We start from the raw sequence: 26,084 nt of genomic DNA on the forward strand, positions 1-26,084 counted from the left end.
AACTCACAGGTTCTTTAACTGTTTCTATTTTGTGATTTGCAATATATACTTTTCTAGCAATGGGAACAACAACAAAACATAGGAAATTGCGTTGCATGGTAACAGTAACACTGCAACAAATGCTATTTAAAAGTAGTTCTTGAGGTATGTGGATCTTGCAAAAATATACTTGGTGGTGGTATATTTGTTACCAAAGGGTTTCAACATAGTATATAGGCTTCTGACAGGTTTTGTCATGGCTTCCATTTCCTTGCTAAACAACAGGCCAGTGACCTGGAACACAGTCTTAGTGAGTCTCTGAAGGCATCCTGCCAAAGCACTTTGCAGAAACATAACCTGACACGCAGCTATCATTTAAGGCTAGTTTATCTCAAGAATCAATGGGCCTTTAAAAATTCACCAGCTCACATATCCTTTTCAATAATGGTGCTTAACTGTTTTGTGTCCTGATTTTGTGGGCAGTTGAAAGAACCTTGATTTTCGGAATAAGATGACATGTCCATTGGTAACAGGAACCTAACCGCCTTTACTTTACCCCTAGAGGAAAATGAGAAAGAATTATGAGTTCCTATGAATGTACAGGGTGTGCAGAAAACAGTGAGAAAAGGGAAAATTCCACAAGGCTACGTACCACTTCTATGTCTACAAAACTGCATACAGACTTAGTGAACAAATGACTGCATCATCTGTCAGGTGTGTGCTCCTCATACCTGTGTGTGTTCATACATCTGCATACTCTTTCAAAGGTCTTACACTTGTGCACAGAAAAGTCCAACTATTGAAAGTCTGCAGGCAGGTATAAAATGTTTTAAGGTACACAGACAGTTGCAACTTCCAACTATGTATGTGCATCCTCAATTTTGCTCACACAAGTGAATACCTGGTAGAAATTAAAACATACTCCTTCAAATGTTCAGAAATCAGACATCTGGAGAATAAATGATCAAGTTCTCTCTCACCCTGCCCCCCACTCCTTTGCTGTAAATGCCACCTTTCCTCTGCCCTTCAGGGTAACAGGAGAAAAGAAAATCATGAAAACCGTAAAATGTTTTTTCTCCAATAGTTATTGTAGGATAAAATATAACCCAGAGCAGACGTCCTGAACAATTCCCTTTGCTCTACTTAAATTTAACCAAAGCCGTGCATTATGGGTGAAATTCATTTCTATGGAGAAGGATACCATCCAGACCTATGAACCACTTAAGTCCTACTTAAGTCTTCAAAATAGGACTGAAGTGGTGTATAGTCATTGTATGGGCCCTATGCATAGACCTGAATGTTACCCTAATGGCTTACATCACCTTTAAGTGGTGCAAAAGGTCTCATGTGGACCTTCTGCACTCAGGTCAATTTTATGAGTTAAAGAGTAATTTTGATCATACAAGCTACACTGCATTATGCAAATAGCCATGTATAATGTGTATAAAGCACATGGCTATTACTTGTAAGCTAGAGTGATCTTTCAACTTGTGTATTAACCACCTTCCTGTAACTTGTACACAGATGGAGAATACATATGGCAAGATGAATGCTAAGGGCTAGGGACTGTGCCATTTAGGCACTGCCCTGAATATGGGATGCTGTGTAGATGCATTGACCCAGACGCTGCTTGATCACAGTTTGTGCCACAGGATGTACAATCACTCCCCCAACCTCTGGAGTGCAGGGCAGTATCCAGACCGCACCGTCCTTTAGCATAATGCAGCCTTCTCTTCCTGCTCTGCCCTTCCCCACCCACTTTCGAGCAGTGTGCACACAGGATTGGACCTCAAGTCAAGGTTTGCTTCTGCAGTTTTTATAGCCTGCTCCACGTGTGGCACTTTGCTGCAAGTCAGTGGAAAATCTGCACACAGCATGAATGCAGAATGGCACCTGTGAATGATTCTAAACAGGCTTTTGTATACTTTGTAGTTTTACTATAAATCCAAAATCACTGAGAATCAGTAAAACATCTTCCAATGAGTCTTTTGCTTTCTTACACTAACCTATCATATTTGCTTTGCAAAATGTCTATTTTCCAGTACTGGTTGTAAAGTGCTTTGAGATCTGTGGATCAAAAGCACTATTTACATGCAAAATATTAATGTTTAGTCACAGTATTATTAATTTTTACAATGACTTTAAGAAATTGCCACACCAGATAAGACAAAGTCTAGTCCTCCCCAGTCCAGCATCTTGTCTCTGACCATACTTTCAGAGGAAGGTGCAAGAAACCCCCATGGTGAACAATGAATGGAATAGCTTGTAAAAATATGCATAATTAGCTTGTGGAACTCATTGCCACAAAATATCATTGATACTAAGAATGTACTAGGATTACTGAAAGTATTAGACATTTACATGGGTAGTGGGAACATCCACAATCATGGCAAAAACATTTTAAAAAATAAGTGACAAAGCTTTGTGATTCAGCGCATAAGCCAATCACCATACTAATGGGGGTTGTGAAGAAACTTCCTCATAAGTTAAGATATTCCATAATTGTGTTGGGGAGTTCAGTTAAAGACTTAGGCCTAACTGAATAAGCCCCTCAAAATGCAAGAGGCAAAATGGCTGACAAGGCTTTCTAATAATTTACAAGCTTATGTGCTACCTTTGAGCAAAAGTCCCCAAAAACTTATGTTTGGAAAAAATAATTATATGCTAACATTAAGGCACGTTGTTCCTCATAAATTTCCTATTCAAATAAAAAAAAAATACTTCAGGATGCTACCTGTGTACTGAATTATGATACGAAAAGATGGACAATTGCTGAATGGTAAAAATGAAGGCTACATTTTGTTAGTTTAAAGTTACTAGTTCATGACAATGTATGCTGCATGGTAAAAGGATAATTGAGTTGTGTTGATGATTTGTAATAACATAGAATGGAGAATGAAAAACAAATTTTGAAAGTTTGGGTAAATATGTAAGTGGGTATGTGGGATGGTAGATGACATAAAAGGACAAATTAATGTATACAAACCAAATGGACAAAGGCCCAAACCGGAGAACACCGGCCTAGAGATAGAATTGACCATCATGAAGTAGAGATCCTCACTATCCCCTGGAACTCATTAACTTGGACCCCTACCTGTTCCGTCTTATCTTATTGTCTGTCATATGTATATGATCAGAAACAATAAGTGACAATGACTTTGTCAGAACATTTATAAGTAAAGGCTAAAAATTGATTAAGCCTAAATTGGGTGGCCTTGTGCCTCAGTTTCCCATCTTACAATTGTTTCCTGCGCCTTCTTTTGAAACAGCCAGCACGGGCTACTGATCAGAGATAGGATACTATACTAGATGGACCATTGCTCTGAGCTGGTATGGAAGTTCCTATGTTCTCAAAAGCAGTAATAAAATAGTCAATACTACTACTTTGAGTAACAATTAGTTATATAGAAATTTTCAACCATGGACCCAAAAGCATTTGTTAAGAAATATATATTTTTGATCTTTTACCTTTTCACTTTCATCAAATGTTCCCTTTTTCTTGGATTATGAGAAAGGGTAAATATCTTCTCTATGCCATTCATTATTTTCAGAGTAGCAGCCGTGTTAGTCTGTATCCGCAAAAAGAACAGGAGTACTTGTGGCACCTTAGAGACTAACGAAAGCTTATGCTCAAATAAATTCGTTAGTCTCTAAGGTGCCACAAGTATTCCTGTTCTTTATTCATTGTTTTGTGCACCTCTTTCATGTACCCACTTATTCATATCCTCTCTAAACTAAACAGCCACAGGGTGAACGGTTCAGAAGCACTTAAAAGTCCCACTGAAAAGAGCCTAAGTCACAACTGACTTTCAGTGAGACTTAGGTTGAAATCAATGGGAGGTAGATGCCTAGGCACTTTTGAAAATCCCAGTAGGTGCCTAGGTGCATCTTTAGGTACGTAAATACCTTTTAAAAATTTGGCCCTAAGTGACATTTTAAAATGGGCCTTATGCACTTTGTATATTTTACCACCAGTCTTTTTCAGCCTTTCATACACAAGGCTTTCTGTGCTTGTAGGCATTTTTGTTACTCCCCTCCGGACTCCTTCTAGTTCTACTATTAATTCTTTTTAGCATAGGATGACCAGAACTGAACATGTTATTCTACCTGAATGCATTTATATAATGACATTATAATATTTCCGGTATTATTTTCTATTGTACTCTTTAGCTATCCTAACTACTTTTGTGTACATTTTTGATTGCTGCCTTATATTGGAGCGGTTTTCACTGAGCGGTGGATAGTGACACCCAAGACTTGTTTCTGAGCAATTATAGTTCATTTAGTACCTAGCAAAGTGTATGAGTAGTCTTCCCAAGGTGCAAAGTCAACCTATAATGCTTCACATGACAGGAAAGAATAAAATTATAAAGTAAAAAGAAAATGTCCTTATGCTTTTCATTCAAATAGAAAAATGTGGCTTAGCTTGTCAGAACAACACACCAATCTACAAAACTCCTATTGATTTCAATGGCGCCAGAAATTCACTTTTTTTTTTTTTTTGTAATTTATAATTTTTAGTTAGGCGGTCAGTCCTGCATTGAAACCAATAGGAGTTTTGCCATTGACCTCACTGAGAACAGGCCTAGGCCCCTTATCCATTACAGAATTGTCCCCTGTGCCTCACATACATTTCACAAGTTATCCTCATAATAAAGAACTTTGAATTCAAAGAAGTACCCACATTTATTATCAAATCAAGCGGAAGTAACACTGCTAAGCTACCTACACTTTAAAGGTAGGGTTACCAGATAGCAACTGTGAAAAAACGGGACAGGGGTTGGGGGGTAATAGGCGCCTATATAAGAAAAAGTCCCAAAAAACGGGACTGTGCCTTTAAAAACAGGACATCTGGTCACCCTATTTAAAGGTAAATATTACCTACCTGCACTTATAAACATGCTCTTGAAAAGATCTCCTTTTGCTAGAATTATTGCTGGAGAAGCAATCGGCTGGAATTTTTGCAGATCCTTTTTCTTCTTCGTTGGTTAGTTGCATCACCGAGGAGCCTGCTGGTGGTTTGACAATTCCCTGCACCTCCAGGATTCTGTTACTTGGATGTCTTTTCTCAGCTTTGTGGTGTTTGTGTCCAGAAAAAGATTGCACAGAGGAAGAAATGGAATAACGCCTAACAATCATACTATTCCCTGTGTAGCAGATACAAAATCAGAGTTAAAATCAAATTAAATACCCACATCTGCTTCATAGACTTTTATTATATGGAAACTAAAAACCAATAGCAAAATGATTAAGTCCTGCATGATAAGAAAATATATTTGAGGAAGATTTTCCTAAGCAGAAGTGGCAGTTAGGGGCACTGGGTCATGGAGAGTTATGTGCTATTTGTGCTTTTGAAAGATCCCTTCCTGTATTTTGAGTGTAAAGCCAATGACCAATAAAAGCCTAAAAGATATTTACATAGGGCCTGAATGTGAAATCCTTTCTCATATTGCTGGGTCGCTGGGACTACTGGAGTCAGTATGACTACTCATATGAGTAACGGGTGATCAGTAGGACTAAGGGGTTCAGAATCTGGCCCAGAGATACACAGCTGTTTAAGCACAAGAGCAGGCCATGAGCCCTTATGCTTGGAATGATGATGCCATCTGATTGTGTGTAAATTTTATTAACAAAGTTTAAGATTTTATTTTCAACATTAACAATATTTGGAGGGGGGACCAAAGGGGTTAAACACACTCTTCTTTGAAAACACCCCCCGCCTTCAGGAAATAGAGATGCGGGGAAGCAGGATAGCTGGAAAACTTCCTGCTCACCAATTCAAGCCCCTGAAAGAGCAGCTAACTATTCCCAAGCTATTTCCCAAATACGTACCCTTTTAAGGGCCTGATCCAAAGCCCTTTGAAATACACAGGAGTCTTTCTATTGAGTTCAATGGGCTTTGGATCAGATCTTAAGTTATTCAATTCCATGCAGTCACCAATTGTATTTAAATACATTAATATCCTTTGACCCCACCACCTACACCACACCTTTCCATCAATTTATCTCCTTATATTCTTTTTATGTATGTTCTTCCTAACTTAAACCTATGCTCTCTAGGGGCACTTCATCATGGGCATGGACCTTAGCCCCTGTCAGGTGGTAAACAAACCCTGCTGGATGGCGACCTCTGAAAGGGGTCAAAGAACATGTGGAGAATGTGGTGACACAATTATGGTTATTTATTTGTATTATTTATTTATACCCAGTCATGGATTAGGGCCCCATTGGACTAAGTACCGTGCAAACATATAATAAAAAGACAATAGGCCTTAATTAGACATTTTTGTACAAGGACCTGCTCCTGCAAACCCAAGCGTAAATGTGTACAGTATCCAGTTCTACACATTTGTATGTCAGCAAATGTACTGTCTTTTGCAGCAAATCCTGCTCAATTACACAGGTGGGTTAACACACACTGACATCAGTGAGACTACTATAGATAAAGAGAATAAGGCATATTTGGGCTCTTTTCTGATGAAATGAGACAGGATGAAGTGTTCTCTCCCTCTTGCATACAGGTGCACACAGAACATATCAAGCATAACACATATTGGGCATGATTCTAACCTCACACTGATTTTTACACTGGCTTCAATGGAGTTATACCTGATTTGTCAGTGGCTAAGTCAGGTCAGAGACAGATTCATTGCATATATTGTTAATCCTATTGTGCCTAAGAACCCCAGGCAGGGGTCAGGGCCCCATTGTACTAGACACAGGACTAACAAACACCACACAGACAGAGCCTTCCCCAGAGAAAGCACAATATTAGGCCAAATCTTACTCAAAGACAGTGGAACTATTCAGTGGGCCCTGATCCAGCAAAGCACTTAACCAAGTGCTTGACATTGAATACTTGGGCAGTCACTGAAGGGCTCAAAGTTAAGTCCCTGTTTAAGTGCTTTGCTAGATCAGGGTCTTGATGAAGGCCAGAGGGTTTCACCCACATTGGCGAAGTACATAACAATGGCAGATTGCCAGTCTCTGTAGGTAAATAACTGCAGAACTTTGTGATCCTTGAATGAAAGCTAAGTGCAAAGTAATACTATCAATAGTAATCGTGACTCTTCAGTACCTTTCTGTTCCTGCAGTGCCAGAGCTGAGCTGGCTGAGACATTCCTACGCAGGGCCACTGGAGAAGTGACCCTCTCTTCCCTTGAATCAGTGAGGCTTCTGGCTTCCCCATTTCCACGTTCTCCTCTTGCTCCTTCCTCCCGGTTAGCTGCCCTCTGTCCACTGAATTTCAGTTCCACCCGAAGGGCCCTATTTTCTCTCTCCAGCTTGTTGATCTCAGACCGCATTTCCCGGATGACCCGCATGAGCTGCGTGTTTCCTTCCATGACCCTCTCCCTTCCCCAGCTCCTCCCCAGGCAACTAAGGCAAGTGCTGCTTGTGCAGAGGAGAAACCATTAATCCAGTGTGGCGGGCTCATCCTGCACTTAAATACATGTGAACAATAGGATCCCTCTTTGCCATCTTTCACCACCAGGAGAGCTTGGATTAAGCTGTCAAACTCTTCAGAGAGCCCAAATGATTTATTCATTCAGGGTTTCATTTTTCAGGACTGAGCTTTTCATTTTGGCATTTACTTTTACGCAAGTCAATTACATTTCCATATTGCAGCATTATTAGAAAAGCTTATGGGTAAGATCCAAACAAGCATTCCTTTCCCTTCCACTTACCTCAAGCCATCATTTTAAGTTTTCCCCCAGGAGACGGGTGTCTCTCCAGCAGGTACCCTGGAGATCTGTTTCCTCATCTGGTTCCTAAGGGCCACTGAATGCTTCAGATACACACAGGAGGGGTTTGTCTGTGCATCAAAACAATTAATCTCTTCACTGCCACGTGGTGAATTATTTATTTCTGCTTTCAGCATTTGGCAATCTCTCACTTCTCAGAGAATTAAATTAAAATTCCCACTTAGAATTAAAACAATAAAACAAACAACATGCTCCCAACTCAAAGTACCAAGAGCTGTGATAAAACAGCAGGCAAACTAAAGTTATTCCTGACAGGATAGTCTGTATTTCACTACCCCCTCACTACTCCTTATTGTTTGCTTTGGGAAGTTTGCCTGAACAAAGCATGGGCAATGTAAGGAGAGACAGATCAAACATGAATCTTGCAGTAGAAAAGAAACCCAAGACTTTGCGCTGCTTTCATTACCTGGTCCTTAAAGCTGTTTCTCTGCTGGAAATAAAAAGCTAAAACCTCATAAAGCGCATTGTGAAACATCCATTTTCCTTCCCTAAACTTACATTAATATTTAAACATGAGAGAACTGTCAAACCTGCACGAAAACATTTAAAAATCCTTCTGCGCTGAGATAATTCTGCATCTCCTCTAATTTTTATAACTAAGGAATGTTTGAAGGAAAATAAGATCTTTGGGCTAGATGCAACCTACTGCTTACATTGACTAACCAATGTGCTTGAACTAGGCTGAGTAATGGGTATAAGCTTTGTGTTGTACCTGAAGTCTACCAAGCATGCAGAATTTTTCCATGATCTGGAACCACATACATGATGGTTTTGACAAGTTTTCTCCTAGAGTTTGTGTGCTCTAGAATTTTCTACCACGCACAGAGCTGACAAAGCTCCAACTGCCTGTAAAAGCAACATTTGCTAACTATGGCTTCATGAATACAGGCACCATATTCCTCAGTGAGGCTGGACGCATAATGTTCAGCACTAAGAGAACAAGCCCTTACCAGCTGGGCTAAGAAGATGCCAATCAGCTCTCAGATTGTAAATTCTTTAGGGCAACCACACCCCCTATGCTCAGGGAATCCAGCTCTGGTCAGCCAAGCTGACTTTCAATGAAAAAAAGACTTAACAGACCACAGAATCTGATCCTGTTGTATATAATGCACCCTCCTTTTCCAGGTAGAAAAACATAGCTGTATGTTTTTCATTGAATCACCATTGAACAGCTAAAAGCCATTGAAATCAAAGGATAGAGATTTTCAAACTTGAACTAGTTTTCAAAGCTGCCCAAAATAGTTCCAGAGATTCCAAGAACATTGAACTGCACAAGATTTTACCCACTTTCAATCAGTCGTAGCTTGCTCTACTAGAAGTGAATAGCTAAATAACACAGACTGCGAAGTCTTGGCATCTGGAAGAAATTTAATATTGTGACAGACCCAGACCAGTGGGGTACAAAGTGGTAGAGGGCAGATATACTGGTCACTGGGTGAGTAGTTTTCTGTTCCCTGAGTGACCAGAGAAGGGGCTGCACTAGAGTAATCAGGAACCTGCTAGAACCAGTTAAGGCAGGCAGGCTAATTAGGACACCTGGAGCCAATTAAGAAGAAGCTGCTAGAATCAATTAAGGCAGGCTAATCAAGGCACCTGGGTTTTAAAAGAAGCTCACTTCAGTTTGTGGTGAGAGTGTGAGGAGCTGGGAGCAAGAGGTGCAAGGTGCTGTGCTGCTGGAGGACTGAGGAGCACAAGCGTTATCAGACACCAGGAGGAAGGTCCTGTGGTGAGACTAAGGAAGGTGTTTGGAGGAGGCCATGGGGAAGTAGCCCAGGGAGTTGTAGCTGTCACGCAGCTGTTATAGGAGGCACTATAGACAGCTGCAGTCCACAGGGCCCTGGGCTGGAACCCGGAGTAGAGGGTGGGCCCGGGTTCCCCCCAAACGTCCCAATTGACCTGGACTGTGGATTCTTCCAGAGGGGAAGGTCTCTGGGTTGTTCCCCAACCCACATGGTGAATCTCTGTGGCAAGAAAATCTGCCAATAAGTGCAGGACCCACCAAGATAGAGGAGGAACTTTGTCACAATATCTTCACAAAAAATTGTCTTGATTTAACCAATAGGAAGGTCTTTGGTGTGTTCTGTATGGGTTAGTGAAGTGTATGAATTTCTTACAAAGTAGATTTGTAAAAGAAAGGACACAAGGAAAATGTACAAATCTTACAATACAGCTTCATTAAAAATCCAGGATAAACTAAACTTTCATTCTGAATGGCACAGAGATGACTTGAAAGTATCCCTGCATGCATACAGCTATAGATGAGAGAGAGAGAGAGAGTGTGTGTGTGCGCACGTGTGTGTGTAACTGTTGCTGGTAGTCACTATGGCCCATAAGTAAAGGAAGCAGTTTTGTAGCTATAGCGTGTACTTTATAAAAGTTGGACAATATTAGAAAATGACATCCACATTGCTAATAGAATCATTAAACAGCTTTTATAGCTGTTTGGCTTGCCAAGCTCATTCTCTTGCTTTTCTAAGGGTTAGACAGGCCACATGGACACTTTGCTGTTCCAATAAAATCAAATTGTGCTGTAAATCGGTCTTTTCCTTGAATGAACTTGAGTGTTTTATATGACAAACCACAGCCACAAAGATGCAGGCACCATGACCATCAGTAAGAACAAAACCTAGAAGCTTCAGAACAAAAAGGAAAAGGCTTGATATCACTTGAACTAAAGGACCAACGCCATTAGAGATGAGCAAGCAGCAGGCGTTATCCTTAACTGGGCCAAGCCACTTGAAGGAAACATGAACATACACAAAAAGTAGCAGCAATAAGATGGACACCTGAAGGCAAACGAAAATGAGGTCGCCCGAAAACAACATGGCGAAGAGCTGTGGAAGCCGAGCTGAAAAACCTGGGGCCCAGCTGGGGAACCATTGAAAGACCTGCCAGAAACAGACAGGAGTGGAGGAGCTTTGTCACTGCCCTAAACGCCAGAGGCGTAATAGGAACATGATGATGATGATGACTCTTGGGACCACTGTTACAGCAAGGACCAAAACTGAGAGCAGGGAGATTGTCTTGCCTGTGTTCTCAATGCTCTCCTTGCAGGTGTCCAACTAGTGTGAAGGAGGAGGATTCAGCCTGAGTTGAAGGGAGTGTGGGACAGGAGGTAAGGGGAGTTGATTGGAACAAGGAGTCTGGAGGTGAGGGAAGATTGTGATTGGGAGCTGGGGAGAGGGAAGGAGCTGGGATGGGGAGCCAAAGTGGGGTCCGACTGAGTCTGGATGAGGTGCCAGGAGCAAGACAAGGAATCTAGAATGAGAGGACAGTATGTGATCATGTGGTTAAAGACTATCATAATGCATACAGTAACAGAGGGTGGGAGGGAATGTTCATCTGCACAGGCAACCTTAATCCTGGTGCTTTTTAATTTTTGAGTGCTTGACTTTGCAACTTTACTAATGTTCTTTTAATGTAAGTGGATGGAGGGGGTGTATGTAATATTGCAGACATTGCCTCAGACAGTGTCTTTAATACAGGGAAATGTTTTATAGTTTAACAAATTTATTAGAGCATAAGCTTTCGTGGGCTACAACCCACTTCTTCGGATGCATATAAAGTGAAACATATTGAGGAGATATATATACACACATACAGAGAGCATGAACAGGTGGGAGTTGTCTTACCAACTCTGAGAGGCCAACTAAGCATCCGAAGCAGCGGGTTGTAGCCCACGAAAGCTTATGCTCTAATAAATTTGTTAGTCTCTAAGGTGCCACAAGTACTCCTGTTCTTTTTGCGGATACAGACTAACACGGCTGCTACTCTGAAACCTGTTTTATAGTTGTTGCATAAGGAAGGCTATTATGTTGGTAGACTGAATTTACAACTCTTTGCAGGAATTCTCTGGATAGAAATTGTTATTTAAAAGGGCTGAATTTGAAGAATACCAAATGTTTCAGACTGAAGAGCCAGTGCAAAAGTTAAGGAGATTTGAAGGCAGTGCTCTAGAATGTGATAGTATTTCAGACCGTGGTTATAGCTGTCAACTTGCATGTACAATTATAATTTATTTTAGTACCATAGACTATACATTTAGAAAGAATAGTGAGATTCTAGTGTAATACACACCTTTAAAGCTAAAGTCCATACTCCCAATCATTGTAACTTGAACTTGGAATGACATATGACACTGCTCACCCAAGTCCAGTGTGATGTCAATAGCAGAAATAGCTAGCTGTGGAATGTAAGGCAGATGCTGATCTGTCATACAAGATTGCATCTTGCTTTGAACAATTCTCATCTGTGAGAATGCTTCCTCACATAAATAAGTGCATCATTTCTATAATGCAAGGATTTGACAGGCAAGACTTTTCAGCAAGGTTGAGAGTGCTTTAATGGCTATTGATGGAAGGAAACAATATCCAGTCCACTAAATTTTGTCTTTCACTGCAGTTCCTAATAGCTTTTACTAGCTGTGCTCTCCAAAGCTGAAGGAAGCAGACTGCTGATGGTGTAAGCATCTTCCTGATGGAATGAAATTCACCGCACCGCTTCAGAAACTTGAAAGTGAATCTTTTCTTCATATGTGAGAGGGACATACCCATCCATATCTAGGGTTTTTTTTTCTTTTCACAGTTTGTGTTGCTCAGCATAATACGAACTGCCCGTAGCAAGCCTTTCCTCCAAGAACTGAAGTTTCATTTGAAATGCATGCACAAGATCAAATGCAACTTCAATAACTGGGCCTTGACCTGCATCAAAATGATCAGCAGAGTTAATTGCAATATAACATCTATAGGACAAACAAGAGCTCTAACTTTGTATAGATCAGCATTTTCCCATGATATATCCATAGAATTTGTATATATTCAAACCTTCTCTTTAGCACATCTGTATCCTCCAGAAGCACATAATACATTTACATAGTGATACACCGTGATACATTCACCTGTGATCAGGGCCGGCTCTAGGCACCAGCAAAGCAAGCAGTTGCTTGGGGCGGCAAATTTGCAGGGGTGCAAGAATCCAGCATGGGAGCTGAGAACCAACAGGGGGCCCTGGGAGCTGTAGTTCCTTGGTTAGCTCCCTGCCTATAGAGCCAGCCCTGGAGCAGGGAAAGAACTACATTTCCCAGCATTCCCTTGGCCACTACCAACAGGAAAGGGAGGGGGAAGGAGTGTGGAACTGAAACCTCATGCTGCAGCTTGCTGTGAATGGTAGGGACAGAGCCAGCTCTAGGTTTTTTGCCGCCCCCAGCCCTGGGCTCCCCCTGCACCCCTGTGTTGCCCCAGCCCTGGACTCTCCCCCGCCCACACCCCCTGCCACCCCAGCTCTGGCCCCCACCTGCACCTCCTGCCGCCCCAGCCCTGGGCTCTCCCCCAAAGAAAGAATTGGGTAGACTAAATGAACAGTGCACCTCTCTATCTGAAGCCTAGCAAGGGAGATCCCACTAGAATTTAAAATGAAAAGTAAGGGAGGGGAGGCTCTACTAGGACCTGGGCAGCTTTAGATACAGTACCAGGCACGTAGGAGGATTTACACTTCTGAGCCATGGAAGCAGAAATTGACTTTTCTTTTCCAGATTTAGCTAATATTCAGAAAGGGAATCTAGCACCTGCCTTCCAGATTTGAATATCCTCAAAATTCAGGAGTGCTCAAGCTCAATTTGGGCAGCTGTTACTTCATTTCTCCCAAATCAAATATACTGATCCACTGTAACTTGCTGTAGAAAAAGTAGGATAAATTGAGCAAGAAATGGTTCCCAGTGGTTATTAGGACTGGAATTGCTATTTTCAACAGCCATTGCTTTTTTTTTTAGTTTTATTTGTTTAAAAGGAAGATGGTGATATTGCATTGGCAAATTCCCCATAGAAACAAAGAATGGAACAAAAGAATAATAAAGGCACCTCAACTTTTCCTCATTTATGTAGGACAGTCTTATAATATGCATCCAGATATCCTCCAATCACACAAGCTGAAAATTGTTCCACTTTACTGCAGTTCTGTAACCATATGGGAACCAATCCTGTCTGTGTTCTGTGCACATCCAAAATTCCTGCTGAATGACCTGCCCTGGGAGTGAGTTACCAGTGACCCAGAGCTGGGGCGGCAGGAGGGTGCAGTTGAGGGAGGGAAGAGAGCCCAGGGCTGGGGGGGGGGGCAGCAAAAATTTTTTTTGCTTGGGGCAGCAAAAAACCTAGAGCTGGCCCTGCCTGTGATATACAATCTGCACTCTCTGGTGTTTCTTTTAGTCTAATTGTCTAACAATTTTTCAATGCAACAATTTAATTAAAAACATATGTAATTCTTCATGATTGTGAAGAAAAACTTAGGAATGTCACCCAATGCCTTGTTGTTTTTCAGAGCCTGAAGTAGTGTGATGTGACTTTCACTCATTCAACCCAGTGAGTTGTTGACTCTGGAGCCTAACATGGACAATTTCTATGTCAACCTTCTTAACTATTTAGTGCTGATTACTTCGGCATAAAGATATAACTAATAAGCATACTCAGTGTGGATGGATGTCACATAAGTTAGAGATGAAAAAGACTTAGACTGTGGTGTATGACCTGAAGTACCAACGCTAATCCTGATTTCTGTATGTTTATGGAGGGTAGAATATTGTCATGAGTGGGTGTATAGGAAAGCAGAAAACTTCTGTGTATGGTAAACAAACAGATTCAGGGATTTTAGCGTCTACAAGCCAGCTTATGGAAGATTTATTCTGTAGCTAACTCTGCAAGGCTCACTACATTCTCAAAGCTCTATACTCAGCAAAGCTGAGGCCACTTCTTGAGTTGCAACATCAGGCAAATGATTATTTTAGGGGTACTTAAAATATTGCATTGTGCAGTGGCAGCATTTGCTTTTCTCCAGATCCCTATTGTTAAATGGGAGAGATGGGTAGAACCCCTGCTCCCCTGAAAGCTGTTCCCCAGAACATTTTATGGAAGAGCATGGGCACTTTTGCTGGACCTGTTGAAGACTACATCTTGGAAAGTAGGCCATTCAGATGCCTCCTGAATATCCTACAAAAGGGCTAGACGGCTGTCCTGAAAGTAGATGAAAGGGGAGATGCAGGCCCAGGCAGTGAAGGGTTTAGAGTCTTTTGTGAGGAGAAATGCTGCAAATGTAGGATGTGGATGCAATTTCACCCATGATTCAATCTGAAACCAGAAGTAATTTTGTTTCTGAAAAAGGCTTTTTTCCTCACAGTCTTCAATTTTGCTGTTTCCAAGAACTGATAACACCTGTTTGCATGCGTTTCTCTTTCCACACATTTTAGGCATTGTAAGTTACATTCTCCCCTACCTGCCAGGTGGCATTATCCTGGAGCTGAACTGAGCTTTCAGAAATACCGACACTCATTTCAACATAGATTCAAGCCTCAACATGATCATGTTCTTGAAGAGTTTGTGTACTTTGGCAAAAGTTTATCAAACAGTTGAACCTGACAAATGCTGGTGTCCCTCCCCTCAGCTGTTCCCTCCCCCATCCTTTCACCCCAAAAAGCAACAGCCCCCCCTCTTTTTTGTAATGTTAGCTTGTTAGCCTTGAGTTCATTTAATTCAAGCCTCTAACTGAACCTCTGGGAAAAGTCTCTTTTTTTACTGTCTTGCAATGAGCCCTAAGAGACTGAGTGTTGTGTCTTTTCTGAGGGCTTAAAGCACCTTTAAGCGTAAGCATCAGAAGAAACGCAGCTAAATGTCAAGGGTGCTATATGCCGACAGCACACGATGTCTGCTTTGCTAATCACTCTCTGTAGAAATTGTTTGAAATAGATTTTCAGTTCTATGTGTACGTGTTTGTGTTTCTGAGACACACATCAAAGAATCGTAGGACTGGAAGGGACCTCGAGAGATCATCTAGTTCAGTCCCATACACTCATATTGTAGCCACTTACTTATAGCCACTCAGAGAAACTCTCATTAAGGCTAACTATAGGCTTTCCTTGCTGGTTACACAGAACACTGAAACTACTTTGACAAGTAACTTGGATGTGACAAATGGCAAATTCTGCCTTGTCTAAACATCTGGCAGGAGGAAAAGGTGCAAAAACCTCTTTCTCTTCCCCTGCAGTACACCAGTAAAAACCAGGAAACATCTTGACTCAACATTGGCTTGAGGAGATAATGGGCCTGATCCAAAGCCCACCTAAGCTATTGACTTCTATGGACTTTGGACCAGGTCCAATGTGACCAGCTAATAAGCCTAGCAGCCTCCTCAGGGAGTTAGGGTACCCAATCCTGTCACCTGATGGCATCCATAGGCACTGGGCATGCTTCTCCTTTCTGTGAACCTCTACTAAGCCATTCTGCACTGAACAGGCAGAAAGGCTCTGAGAAGACAACCTCTGCCCAGCTGATCCAGGTCTACTCCTATAGCTCTGCAGAGACGATAAGGCATAATTTTTATCTTCCATGCAGAAAATAAGGTGGGGAGACTTGCTTCTTTCAAAAGGCCCTGATTCTTCCTGGGTGCCTGACTCTGGTCTCCTTTAGCCCGGTGCAAATCAGGGGTAACTCCACTCAGTCAGTGGAGTGACCCCAGTGTAAAACCAATGCATGTGAAAGAAGAGAAAAGAATTAGCCCCAAATAAGGATCATTCATGCTAAAGGGATTCAATACAGCCAAATGGACTGAATTAAATTAAATTCCCTTTCTTGCCATTAGTGGGACTCGTTTAGAATCCTACTGCTTAGTTAGGAAAGTTATTATTTTCTTCCAAGCCTCTCTCTGACGTGAAGGGAAATGTCTCTTCTATATCATTTTGAATTTGCGACTCATAAAGCCTACATTTAAAAAATCACAAGGTTGCTGAATAGCTTAAGCAGTTAAAGAAAATGAGCATAATATTTGGTGACTAATTATTGCTTTTTAAGATAAGGTTCAAGTTCATAACCTCTAGTCTTATGACAGTAGCAAAAATTTAAATAATATATTGAAAATGCCTTCAACTGAGTGAATATTTAAGTCTTCTAACAAGAAAGTTTCCTGGTTTAATATAAAATGATTCAGGAGTATAAATTATTCATAGATTAACTGAGGGTTTTTAAATGGCAGAATAAAAAACCAGAATAGCAAAATCTCACTTTTAGGTAGCAGAATCTGCAAGGTGCAGAAACCCACTATTGCTGTCAATCCAGTAATAACATTTTTCTATTTGCATTAAATTATGAGAATTAAGTTGGTAACAATTAATAAAAATAGAAAACTATGTAAGAGGAGATGACCAGGAGTTCATATGGGGCCCAGTTCTGCCACCTTTTTATCAAGCAGCACCTACTCACACGAGTCAGTGCTACTTGATATAAATCAGCTCTAACTTATTCTGCCAGGGCACAAATATGCCCAGCTAACACACCCTTTGCTCTGGGAGTGTTCTCTACACTGGATAGGTGAAGGGCTGAGACTGGGTGGAACACAGCTGCTATGCCACCCAAGCACTGGACACCATAAAGGGCCAGAACCACCAACTTTACAGATGGTTTCTGCCACCAGCTGTATTATGGCCAAGATTTTGGTCTACATCCTTACACAGGTAAATCTGTAATACAAACCAGACCTCCTTTATGGCTTGCTCCTGCTCATACTGAGGTCAATGGCAAAATTCCCATTCAACAGGATCAGGACTGGGCCCTTACTGTTCCCACATGCGTAACAGGAGGGGAGATAGAATACATCTTTGTTTCACGTCACACAGGTGGGCCTTTGGCGCAGATGAGTAACTGCTTAAAAGTACTCTCTGAGACCTCTGATAGCCACTGAAAACCCAACTCCATCCATCTACAGACATGTCAACAGAACATCATGGCCAAGTGAATCAAAGACTACTGATAGATCTCCCAGACACTTAACCCTTGTCCATCACCATAAGATGATCATTGACAAGAGTTCTCTTCTGCTGCAATGTTCATAATAACCAGAGCTAGTTGAACAATTCAATTGTCAAAAAACTGTAAAGGCAAACATTGAAATTATTTTGGATTTTGGTAGTCAAAACGAAACAAACAAAAAACAGGTTTTTATTTGTTGAAAACTGAAAGTGTTTCAGATTAATCCAGGTTTTTTGAATACCAGACTAATGTCCCATTCACTAGACCCTCCTTTCCACTAACATGGAAACTTTTTGGTCAGCTGCAATAGGGCTCTTTCCCTAAAAAGAAGGCTAAACGATGGTGAGGCTTGCAGTTTTAATAGAAGGATTTCTGAGCAAAGGCTTCATACCACGTGTTTGAAGGAAACTAGAAGTAGGCATTGACAGTCTCAGTTAAAATATTAAAATGCAGATGAAAAGTTATGAAAATTCAAGAATAATAAATAGCTTTAAGTGCCATATTATTAACCAAACAGATATATTGCTTTTGGAAGTCGGGTCCAACCAGAAAAAGCAGAGTAGACATTTCAAATTAGGCAGCTACACATGCTGTTCAGTGTAGGTTTTGTGTATAAGAAAAAATAGCTAAAGGAGTTGGGCCAAATTCTGCTCTAAGTTACCTGAGTGCAACCCCAATGACATCACATCATGTTTGTGGGAAGGATGGACTAGTGCAGGGATTGGCAACCTTTGGCACACGGCCTGCCAGGGTAAGCACCCTGGCGGGCCGGGCCGGTTTGTTTACCTGCCGCGTCCACAGGTTTGGCCGATCGCGGCTCCCACTGGCCACGATTCGCCATCCCAGGCCAATGGGGGCTGCGGGAAGCAGCGCAGGGCGAGGGATGTGCTGGCCGCTGTTTCCCACCACACCCATTGCCCTGGAGTGGTGAACCATGGCCAGTGGGAGCTGCGATCGGCTGAACCTGCGGATGCGGCAGGTAAACAAACCGGCCTGGCAAGCCAGGGTACTTACCCTGGCGGGCCGCGTGCCAAAGGTTGCTGATCCTTGGGCTAGTGAATGGGGCACTAGGCTGGTACTCAAAAGACCTGTGTTCAATTCTTAGCTCAGCCACAGATTCCCTCTGTGACTTTGGGCAAGTCACTTAATCCACACTGTTGCTCAGCCCCCATCTGTTAAATGGGGATGAATTTTCCTTCCCTCACAGGGTATTGTGAGGATAAAATCCAGGAATAATTTTGGGGCCCTTGGATACTACAGTAATATACCATACAAGTAGAAAGATGTAACAGAGAAGAATCTGGCCTATTATGTGTTCTGTGAAGAGTTTCCAGCATCGATGTGATGTATGGTGTATGTGTTACTTAATGCATTGCATTTATAAATTGTTCTGTTGGTGCAGATCTGTCTGAATCTATCTACAATTTGTGTGTAAAACAAAAATAATCTTTCTAAATGATTACTGAAATGTTTGTAGATGTTCTTTTTTGTAGGCCAAGAGTACCACTGAAGTGATTTATAAACTCCCTCTGGATATGCTGCCATACAGATTTGTGCAATAGTAGCTCTACCCAGCGATCTAGAAGTTTACATGCAGATTACATTCTTCATCTGAGATGATGCATTGATTTAGGATTTCTTCTATAAATAATCAGGCAGAAATGTAGCTAAAAGCATGTATAGAGCAACTTCAGCTATGCACCAGACCAATCTCCCTCACTGAAGCTTTTCCACATCAATAAGGGACAGTTCTGAGAAAATTCCTGCTCTACAGAAAAAGAGTGATGAACTTTCTAGGGCCTGTAGGCCAAGTCCATGCAAAGGGTTGGTGTGGGGTCACACTGCCCCGTGGGCAGCAATCAGAGACATTCTGCCTCAGGGACAGAGAACACCTATATAAACTCCTTGGCATGTGAGAATCTGCCTACTGTAGTAATGACTACTACACTTCTTTATGGGATGCAGGGAGGACAGCTCTGCCTGTTCCTTACACTGGCTCCTCAAGGATGGGGAGAAGGCAGTTTGTACCTTCCCTTCATCACACTATGCTGTATCAAGGCCTGGGAGAGTCTCATTCTGCACCCATTGAAATCAACGAGAATTTTGCCATTGACTTCAGTGGGAGCAGGTGCTTTACTCGCCAGCTTCTGCATTGTTCTTGTAAGGTGCTGTATCTCATGGAGAATTTCTGTGTATTGACTTAACACCTCTAGTGAACTACCATATAACTGGGGCATTCACAGAGAATATTTAAGTTGACAGGGTGTTTGCTATTTTATTTAATTTGACTATAGAGTAATCTATTCCCTCTCAATGTGATTTGCCTGGGGTAATCAGATTGTAATTTACCCTGGCAGGAGTAACAACATTTTGCAAAGCACTTTACACACTGTGATTAAGTCCTACAACATGTCCAAGAGGGAGACACGCTCTGTAAGCATTTCACATGAGGGTAAATTGAGACACAAGGCCACACAGTGAGCCTGAAATAGAACTAAGGGCCCCACTCCAAGTCCTCTGCTGTCTTAGCCCACCAGTACTGGTGTGTGTAAAGTGCCTGCAGTTGGATGTTGTATGCAAGGTCTTGCTAAATGTAATACACAAGAGTCAGTCTCCCAATAAGTAAAAATCTCGCTGTAAATTGTTATTCTGTGAATAGAAATTGAATGTTGTCACATTCTTAAAGATGTTTCCTGATTGCCGGAGCTCTTGGACAGTGATTTCCCAGTTGAATTAAATCACCTAGTGCATCAGTCTAAGAATGTAATTGGAAGTCTGTGTTGGCACTGTCATTGACATTTCAATATGGAACAGCAAAATGGATAGGAGAGAGGACATTGACAGCAGGTGTCAACGGGATACTGACACGATAAGCAGCATTTGATGTGGAATCTGAAGGAATTGCAGGGACAGACCATGTGTAAAAATTCAGCTGCCTTTTGTATAACCAGCATGAGAGAATATAAGGCTGGCTGCTTTTTATGCTTGAAAGAAAGCTTGTATAAAAGTAATCATTAATGAAATTACCCCACTGTGAGAAGTGTTTCATGATTTTTGTTTATCTTTAGTGCTCTTCACCTGAAAGGGCACCTTAGAAATGCAGTTTCTAGGGTCAAAAGAGCTACCAGGATTCATTTGTATTTGAATAAGACTAATTTAAATGTGGTTACATACCTTAAAATGTACATTGCCAGGTGAGTTTGCTCCCAAAAGTTAGGTTCAATAAGATCATAGAACTGTTTATAATAATAAAGTGGTTATTATTAGAACATTTTTGTTGGGATTTCAACTTCCCCCCCCTATTTTTCTGAATCCATCTATCTGATGCCTCTCATGGCATCTGAACACCTTTGCTACCTAAATATTACAATTCTGTGTTAATATACAGAGGTAGAAAATGAAACTGATTAGAAACTGACTAACGTATTTTCATTTTCCAGGGTGAGTGAAATGCAAAAAGTAAACAAAAAGCCCAAAAGAGGAAAAGTAAATTATATTTTAATAATTTAAGAGTAGCAGAGAGAAGGCTGTTTTGTTTTTAAATAGGTGCTATTTAGCCTGACAGTGTCTATTTAACAATGCTTTTTATTAAAAAAGATGGACTAAACTAGATTTTTCTTGATTTTCTTTTATGTGTAGTTAACTTCCATATATGTACAAATCATCCATCAAGTCCAGTTATAGGAGAGCTCCACTTTCAGTGCAGTATGAACAATGACCTAGCCTATTAACTCCAGGGGGAGCCTGCGACATAACAGCATCCCAATGAAAGAGGACAAGGGGCTGACTGGTATCTGGTAGTGAGTTTCATCTGGTCTGATCAGTTCGGTGTATCCTATCTCACTAATGTCATAACCTGCATGTGTCATGTAAGATACCAATAGAAAGCTAATAGCGTACTGATCGTTAATATAATTGGCTCGAGTATGTGTGGAGGACAAATTCAAAATTACAAACATATTGGGAATTATGTTCTGAAAGAGCATCTGCCAGGTGGGGCTGGTGTTACCCCACCCAGGACAAAGGAAAGTGGTTCTGCCAACTTGATGGTACTTTCAAGATGCATTAAGTGATAATGGCAATGCATTTACATAAACATCAAGCTAACAAGGGGAGGGGATAATCACTCAGCATCATGGCAGGGGAGAAGATTGCAGGAACAGATCAATTCATTTCCATTTTACCAAACACCAGCAAGGGAAGAAACCAGCATGGAATTTTCTTCACCACCAGACTCCATGTCTCATTCCTCATAGCTTGAATGACATACTTTGACATACTTTGGGGGTAACCTTCAGAAGAACCTCTTTCAGAGGTTCACTGGACTATAAAATGGAGGGTTGAAGAAACCCATGCTATCTTTCATCCAAGAAGACAAAGGAATGGAGCACTTTGGACTTTCTGGGAGATCCTGACCAGAGGGGTGGGCCGCCATCTTGCTGGAAGATAGATTGGTAAGGAAACTACCTTGAACAAGGCTGTAGCTTGTTGTGTTAAGTCTTATCCACTAGAAAGGTTTTTCTGGTCTGGACCCCATCGGCTCATTGACTCAAAGTCTCCCAGGGGTCAGAGTTAATTCTGGGTCCTAATTTTTGAGTGGCACTCCCCTGCCCCAGCCAATCAGGTTTGTGTGGGGGAAAAAGGAGGGAGGGAAAGAGGGAGAAAGGAATATGGACATGGGAGATTTGGTTATGGGTTGCTGTGGTTGCTAGTCAGAGAATGGTAGAGCCGATAAATACTATCTCGGTTCCCATTCATCCATGAAGTCCCTGGGGCTGTTCTGAAGATTTTTTTCCTCTGAGCCAGACTTGAAAACAATGTTAATTCCAGTCCCTGGCATTTTAGCACACTATGATTTAGAAAATACTTTACTCCATCCTTTCATTTTTAAATGTTGTTACAGATGTTATTTTTTACAATCAATCTAACATCTAAGAACTTTGCATTAAGCAGACCCATGGTAAGTGTTTTAAGATTGTCACAGTCATGTTTGCTGCTCAGTTATATTGTAATATAAAGAACAAGCAAAGAATTACACACCAAAAACACTGAAAATAATCTCTTCCACTATAGCATTATTTAATATAATTTAAAATGCTCAGTGAGGAAAGGCTGGAAAGAGTGTAGGAATTTTGGCTGAAATTCTGCATTATCCAGATTATTTTGAGTATATAGGGTCAGATATCATTGTGGTATCAACCTAATGAACAAGCAGTGTTCATTGAAGAGTGCGGGCATTGGTGAGTGCCATTTTCACCCCATCTAACATACTTATCTAGCTACCTAAAACACTTCTATGGCCCCATTACCCTAGTATGTGAGCATCTCAAGCTTTAATATATTTATCCTCACAGCACATAGGAAGTGCTGTTATCCCCATTTTACAGATTGGAAATCAAAGCAGAGAGAGGCTAAGCGACTAGCCCAAGGTTACACAGGAAGTCTGTGGCAGAGCAGGAATTGAATCTGGGCCTCCCAACTCCCAGGAAGCACCCTAACCATCGGGCCATCCTTCCTCTTCCACACAGACCACCCACAGTCACACTCAGTCTGTCCACTGTTATCTGCTACATTTGGAGATCCTGAAACAAGTCTGTTGATACTATTTGACCTAATCTAGAACTCAGTCAATTGAATAGATTTTAAGGGACAATAGATCAGATCCTAAGTTTATTTTATTTTCCTTTTGAAACAGCTGCCAATCCTGGCTTCCACATGTGACAACTCAAATGAATATTACTTTTGTTTACAGAGCTGCTGAACCTTATCAGTAGGTCAAAGAGCTTACATCGCTCAGTGCCCATTCATGCTCCCGCAAAGGTCTTTTTGTCTGATTTGTGATAAGGGTTGTTATGGAAAATAAGGTCATAGCATATCTTCCAGGAAAAAGACACGCACTTCAATATTTTACAGAGTTTGGGCTTTTTTCTTACTGGGTATTTATATCTCCATGGTATCGGAGCACTGTATCGAATTAGTACAGTGGCAAAGGTTGTCTAGTTAAGAATGACACTACTCCTCCACTCCTGAGAATCTCTAAGCCACGTTGGAAAATGCAATGTACAACTTGTTAGTATCTACATTAGGTTCCAATGATCAGCACTGCATTTCTAACCTCAGCTTAAATCACTAATTCCTTCTTGAAGACTCTATGGTGAGCTAGGCCCTGTGACACTCTCCCTTCAAACCTATTTATTTGACTCCATGGAACTTTGTCATCTGTGAAAGCAATTTTTCTAATACCCGTAACATATGCTTGGAGGGAGATTCTCCTTACCTAGTATTCTGCTAAAATAAGGTCATCCTTCCAAACCTGCCCTAATCTTTTTCCCTTATAGTAATCTCAACGTTCTGTATTCCCCCCACCCCTCATTTCTCCTCTCTCCTAAAGGCTGAGAAGGAATAATTGTGAGCAGATCCACATCTTTTGGGCTAAAAATGTGTCACTTAGCTCACTGCCATGACTCCCAAAGAAAGTTGGGAGTCATCTAAATTTGTGCTCATTTGCTAGATCAGATCCTATGTGCAAGAAGTCTCTGAGTTGGCTAACCTCCTTTACCTGAAGAAGATGAGAACCCACTCCACAAAGGTGATGCTTGGTTTGTGAGACAATTTGGAGACAGGGGTATATTGAAGAGCTTCTGTCTGCCTGCTTCATTCTCCTTATGTTTTACAGTAATTTCAAGCCAAATGTCATCATCTCACCTGCAATTTCCCTTATAACTGTGCCTTCTGCTCACCTAGCATTTTAGAACGCTGATATTCAGAATCCCACAGTCTGTGAAAGTGGCAACCAACTTACAAGACAATAAATTCTGACTTACTGTGTCTTGTGAATTGATTCCATCAATATGATACTCTCCAAAGAGCATACGCAAATCTCTTGTTAGGGAAGTCAAACAAGACTAACCTGTTCTTTGAGCTATGGGAGGAATCAATCAGGAAGCCTGAAAGAAACAAAGTGCAAGAAGGAAGCCAAAAACCCTGAATATTGATTGTCTGTCACTCACCTAGCTGACAATAGAGACCACAGACTGCACTGGTGGATCCAAGCCATAGAATAGTAAATATTCATTGCTAAGACTCAAAGTGAGAACTGTTGTGACTGTACTTCTAGATGTCATTAGAATCCAGCTCATAAACATATTCAGATGTGTCATGATATCCTTCAAGCATATCATTTGTTAATGATATTAGTGCAACACTCTGTTCAGCAGTAAATAATTCAGTAAATGCAGGGCATGTGCCACCAGCTCTCAAACCAGCTGTTGTTATCCCTAGATTAATTAAACTGCCCAGGACTCCTTGGAAAGCTAACAACCTATTTGTAAATCTCCTCTCACAAAAAGCTGTGAGCTGTAGCTCAGTTTCTTATTCATTTAGCAACATGTTCATCAAAAGAATAATTTAAATCTTGTATATGTTGGAATACTACTAAACACTACTAAAAGTCTTGACTGTATTCTGATTCTGCTTTCATTTGTAGAGCTGTTTGAAGAAATTGCAGTGGAAGCATATGCCATCCGACTATGCACTTCCATCAAAATCTAGGTACTTCACAAAATAGGGTAGATTTCACCAAAATTTCATTTTCAAAAACCATTGGGAAAAAAGTCCAAAGTAACAGTGCAATTTTAAAAATGGCTTATTTTGAATTTTTTTTTACAATTTTGCATTACACATTAAAAAGTTGAAATTGAAACAAAATGTTTCAATCCATCCAAAATGATTTTTTTTTTTTGGGTGGAATTTTCCTTCACAGAGAATTTCAAAATTTCCTGCCTTTGTTCTAATCAGGACTGAAGCCATATTTAAAAATCTTGAAATCCTTCATGCAACAGAATTTCCATCCTCCACACACCTCTGTTCAGTTGTATTTGTTAAAACAGAGCACTGAACTGCTGACAGTTTAACGGAGCAGATTTAGGAATGCTGCCTACACATTGTTGCAGTTCTCCCACCCATGTTCACACTTATTCACACCTCATGACCTAAAATAGTTCTATTGATTTCAGAGGGACCATTCATGGACCAAGATACTATTGGATAAGAGTAGCATTGGGAGAATTAAGCTCTATTGTTGGTAAACTTCAGCACATCAATGATTTCATCTACATTTTTTGGTGGAGCGACTCAGTGAAAGAATGCTATTTTCCCCTCTTCTCTTCTGAATCTGATTTGGGTTTTATTCTGGAACCCAGTGGGCCAAACTTTCCAGCCTGCCCCACTCCTATCTGCCACTAAGATGGTGCAAAGAGAGCAGAACCTTCCCTTAAGTCTCTGGGGATACTCCCTGAGATGTAGAGTGAGTAGAGCTGGGTCCTTGGCCTCCCTCCCCATCCCATTTCAGGGCTGATGTTAGGGCAAAGCAGGGCAGGCTGGGAGAGCGGCCTGAGTACAAAATGCTTCAGCCACCTCCAGCTGGCATATGGGCCCTACAGTACCATAGCCATCTGGTGCAGTTTAGAACATCCCCTAGGCTGCCCCAAAATGCTCCAGAGCTGGGGCTGGAGGCAAGGCAGAGAATGACACCATCATAACTGGCTCAGAGATAGTT

The 26,084-nt window shown here is 41.2% G+C and overlaps 1 protein-coding gene across 1 annotated transcript; it reads right to left on the reverse strand.

Annotated features, from left to right (window-relative positions):
• Window positions 1-404: 404 nt before the first annotated feature.
• On the reverse strand, window positions 405-7,283 carry LOC112103459 (putative coiled-coil domain-containing protein 195). Its single transcript, XM_029911110.1, has 3 exons — window positions 7,058-7,283; window positions 4,865-5,126; window positions 405-537 (listed from the first exon to the last, which is right to left on the reverse strand). The coding sequence occupies exons 1-3, from the start codon at window positions 7,281-7,283 to the stop codon at window positions 405-407; spliced, it is 621 nt and encodes a 206-aa protein (XP_029766970.1).
• Window positions 7,284-26,084: the final 18,801 nt, after the last annotated feature.

This window comes from Terrapene carolina, unplaced genomic scaffold, assembly GCF_002925995.2.
Source record: "Terrapene carolina triunguis isolate 2854851 unplaced genomic scaffold, T_m_triunguis-2.0 Scaffold88, whole genome shotgun sequence".
Classification (NCBI taxonomy): Eukaryota; Metazoa; Chordata; order Testudines; family Emydidae; genus Terrapene; species Terrapene triunguis.

What these genes read in the sequence shown, in the direction of transcription:
- LOC112103459 (XM_029911110.1), bottom strand. Translation starts at nt 7,283, where the DNA reads ATGCGGTCTGAGATCAACAAGCTGGAGAGAGAAAATAGGGCCCTTCGG. An exon ending in GGCACTGCAGGAACAGAAAG is followed by an intron (nt 5,127 to 7,057) that starts GTACTGAAGAGT and finishes TCTGCTACACAG; the next exon opens with GGAATAGTATGATTGTTAGG. An exon ending in GAGCATGTTTATAAGTGCAG is followed by an intron (nt 538 to 4,864) that starts GTAGGTAATATT and finishes ATTTTCCTCTAG; the next exon opens with GGGTAAAGTAAAGGCGGTTA.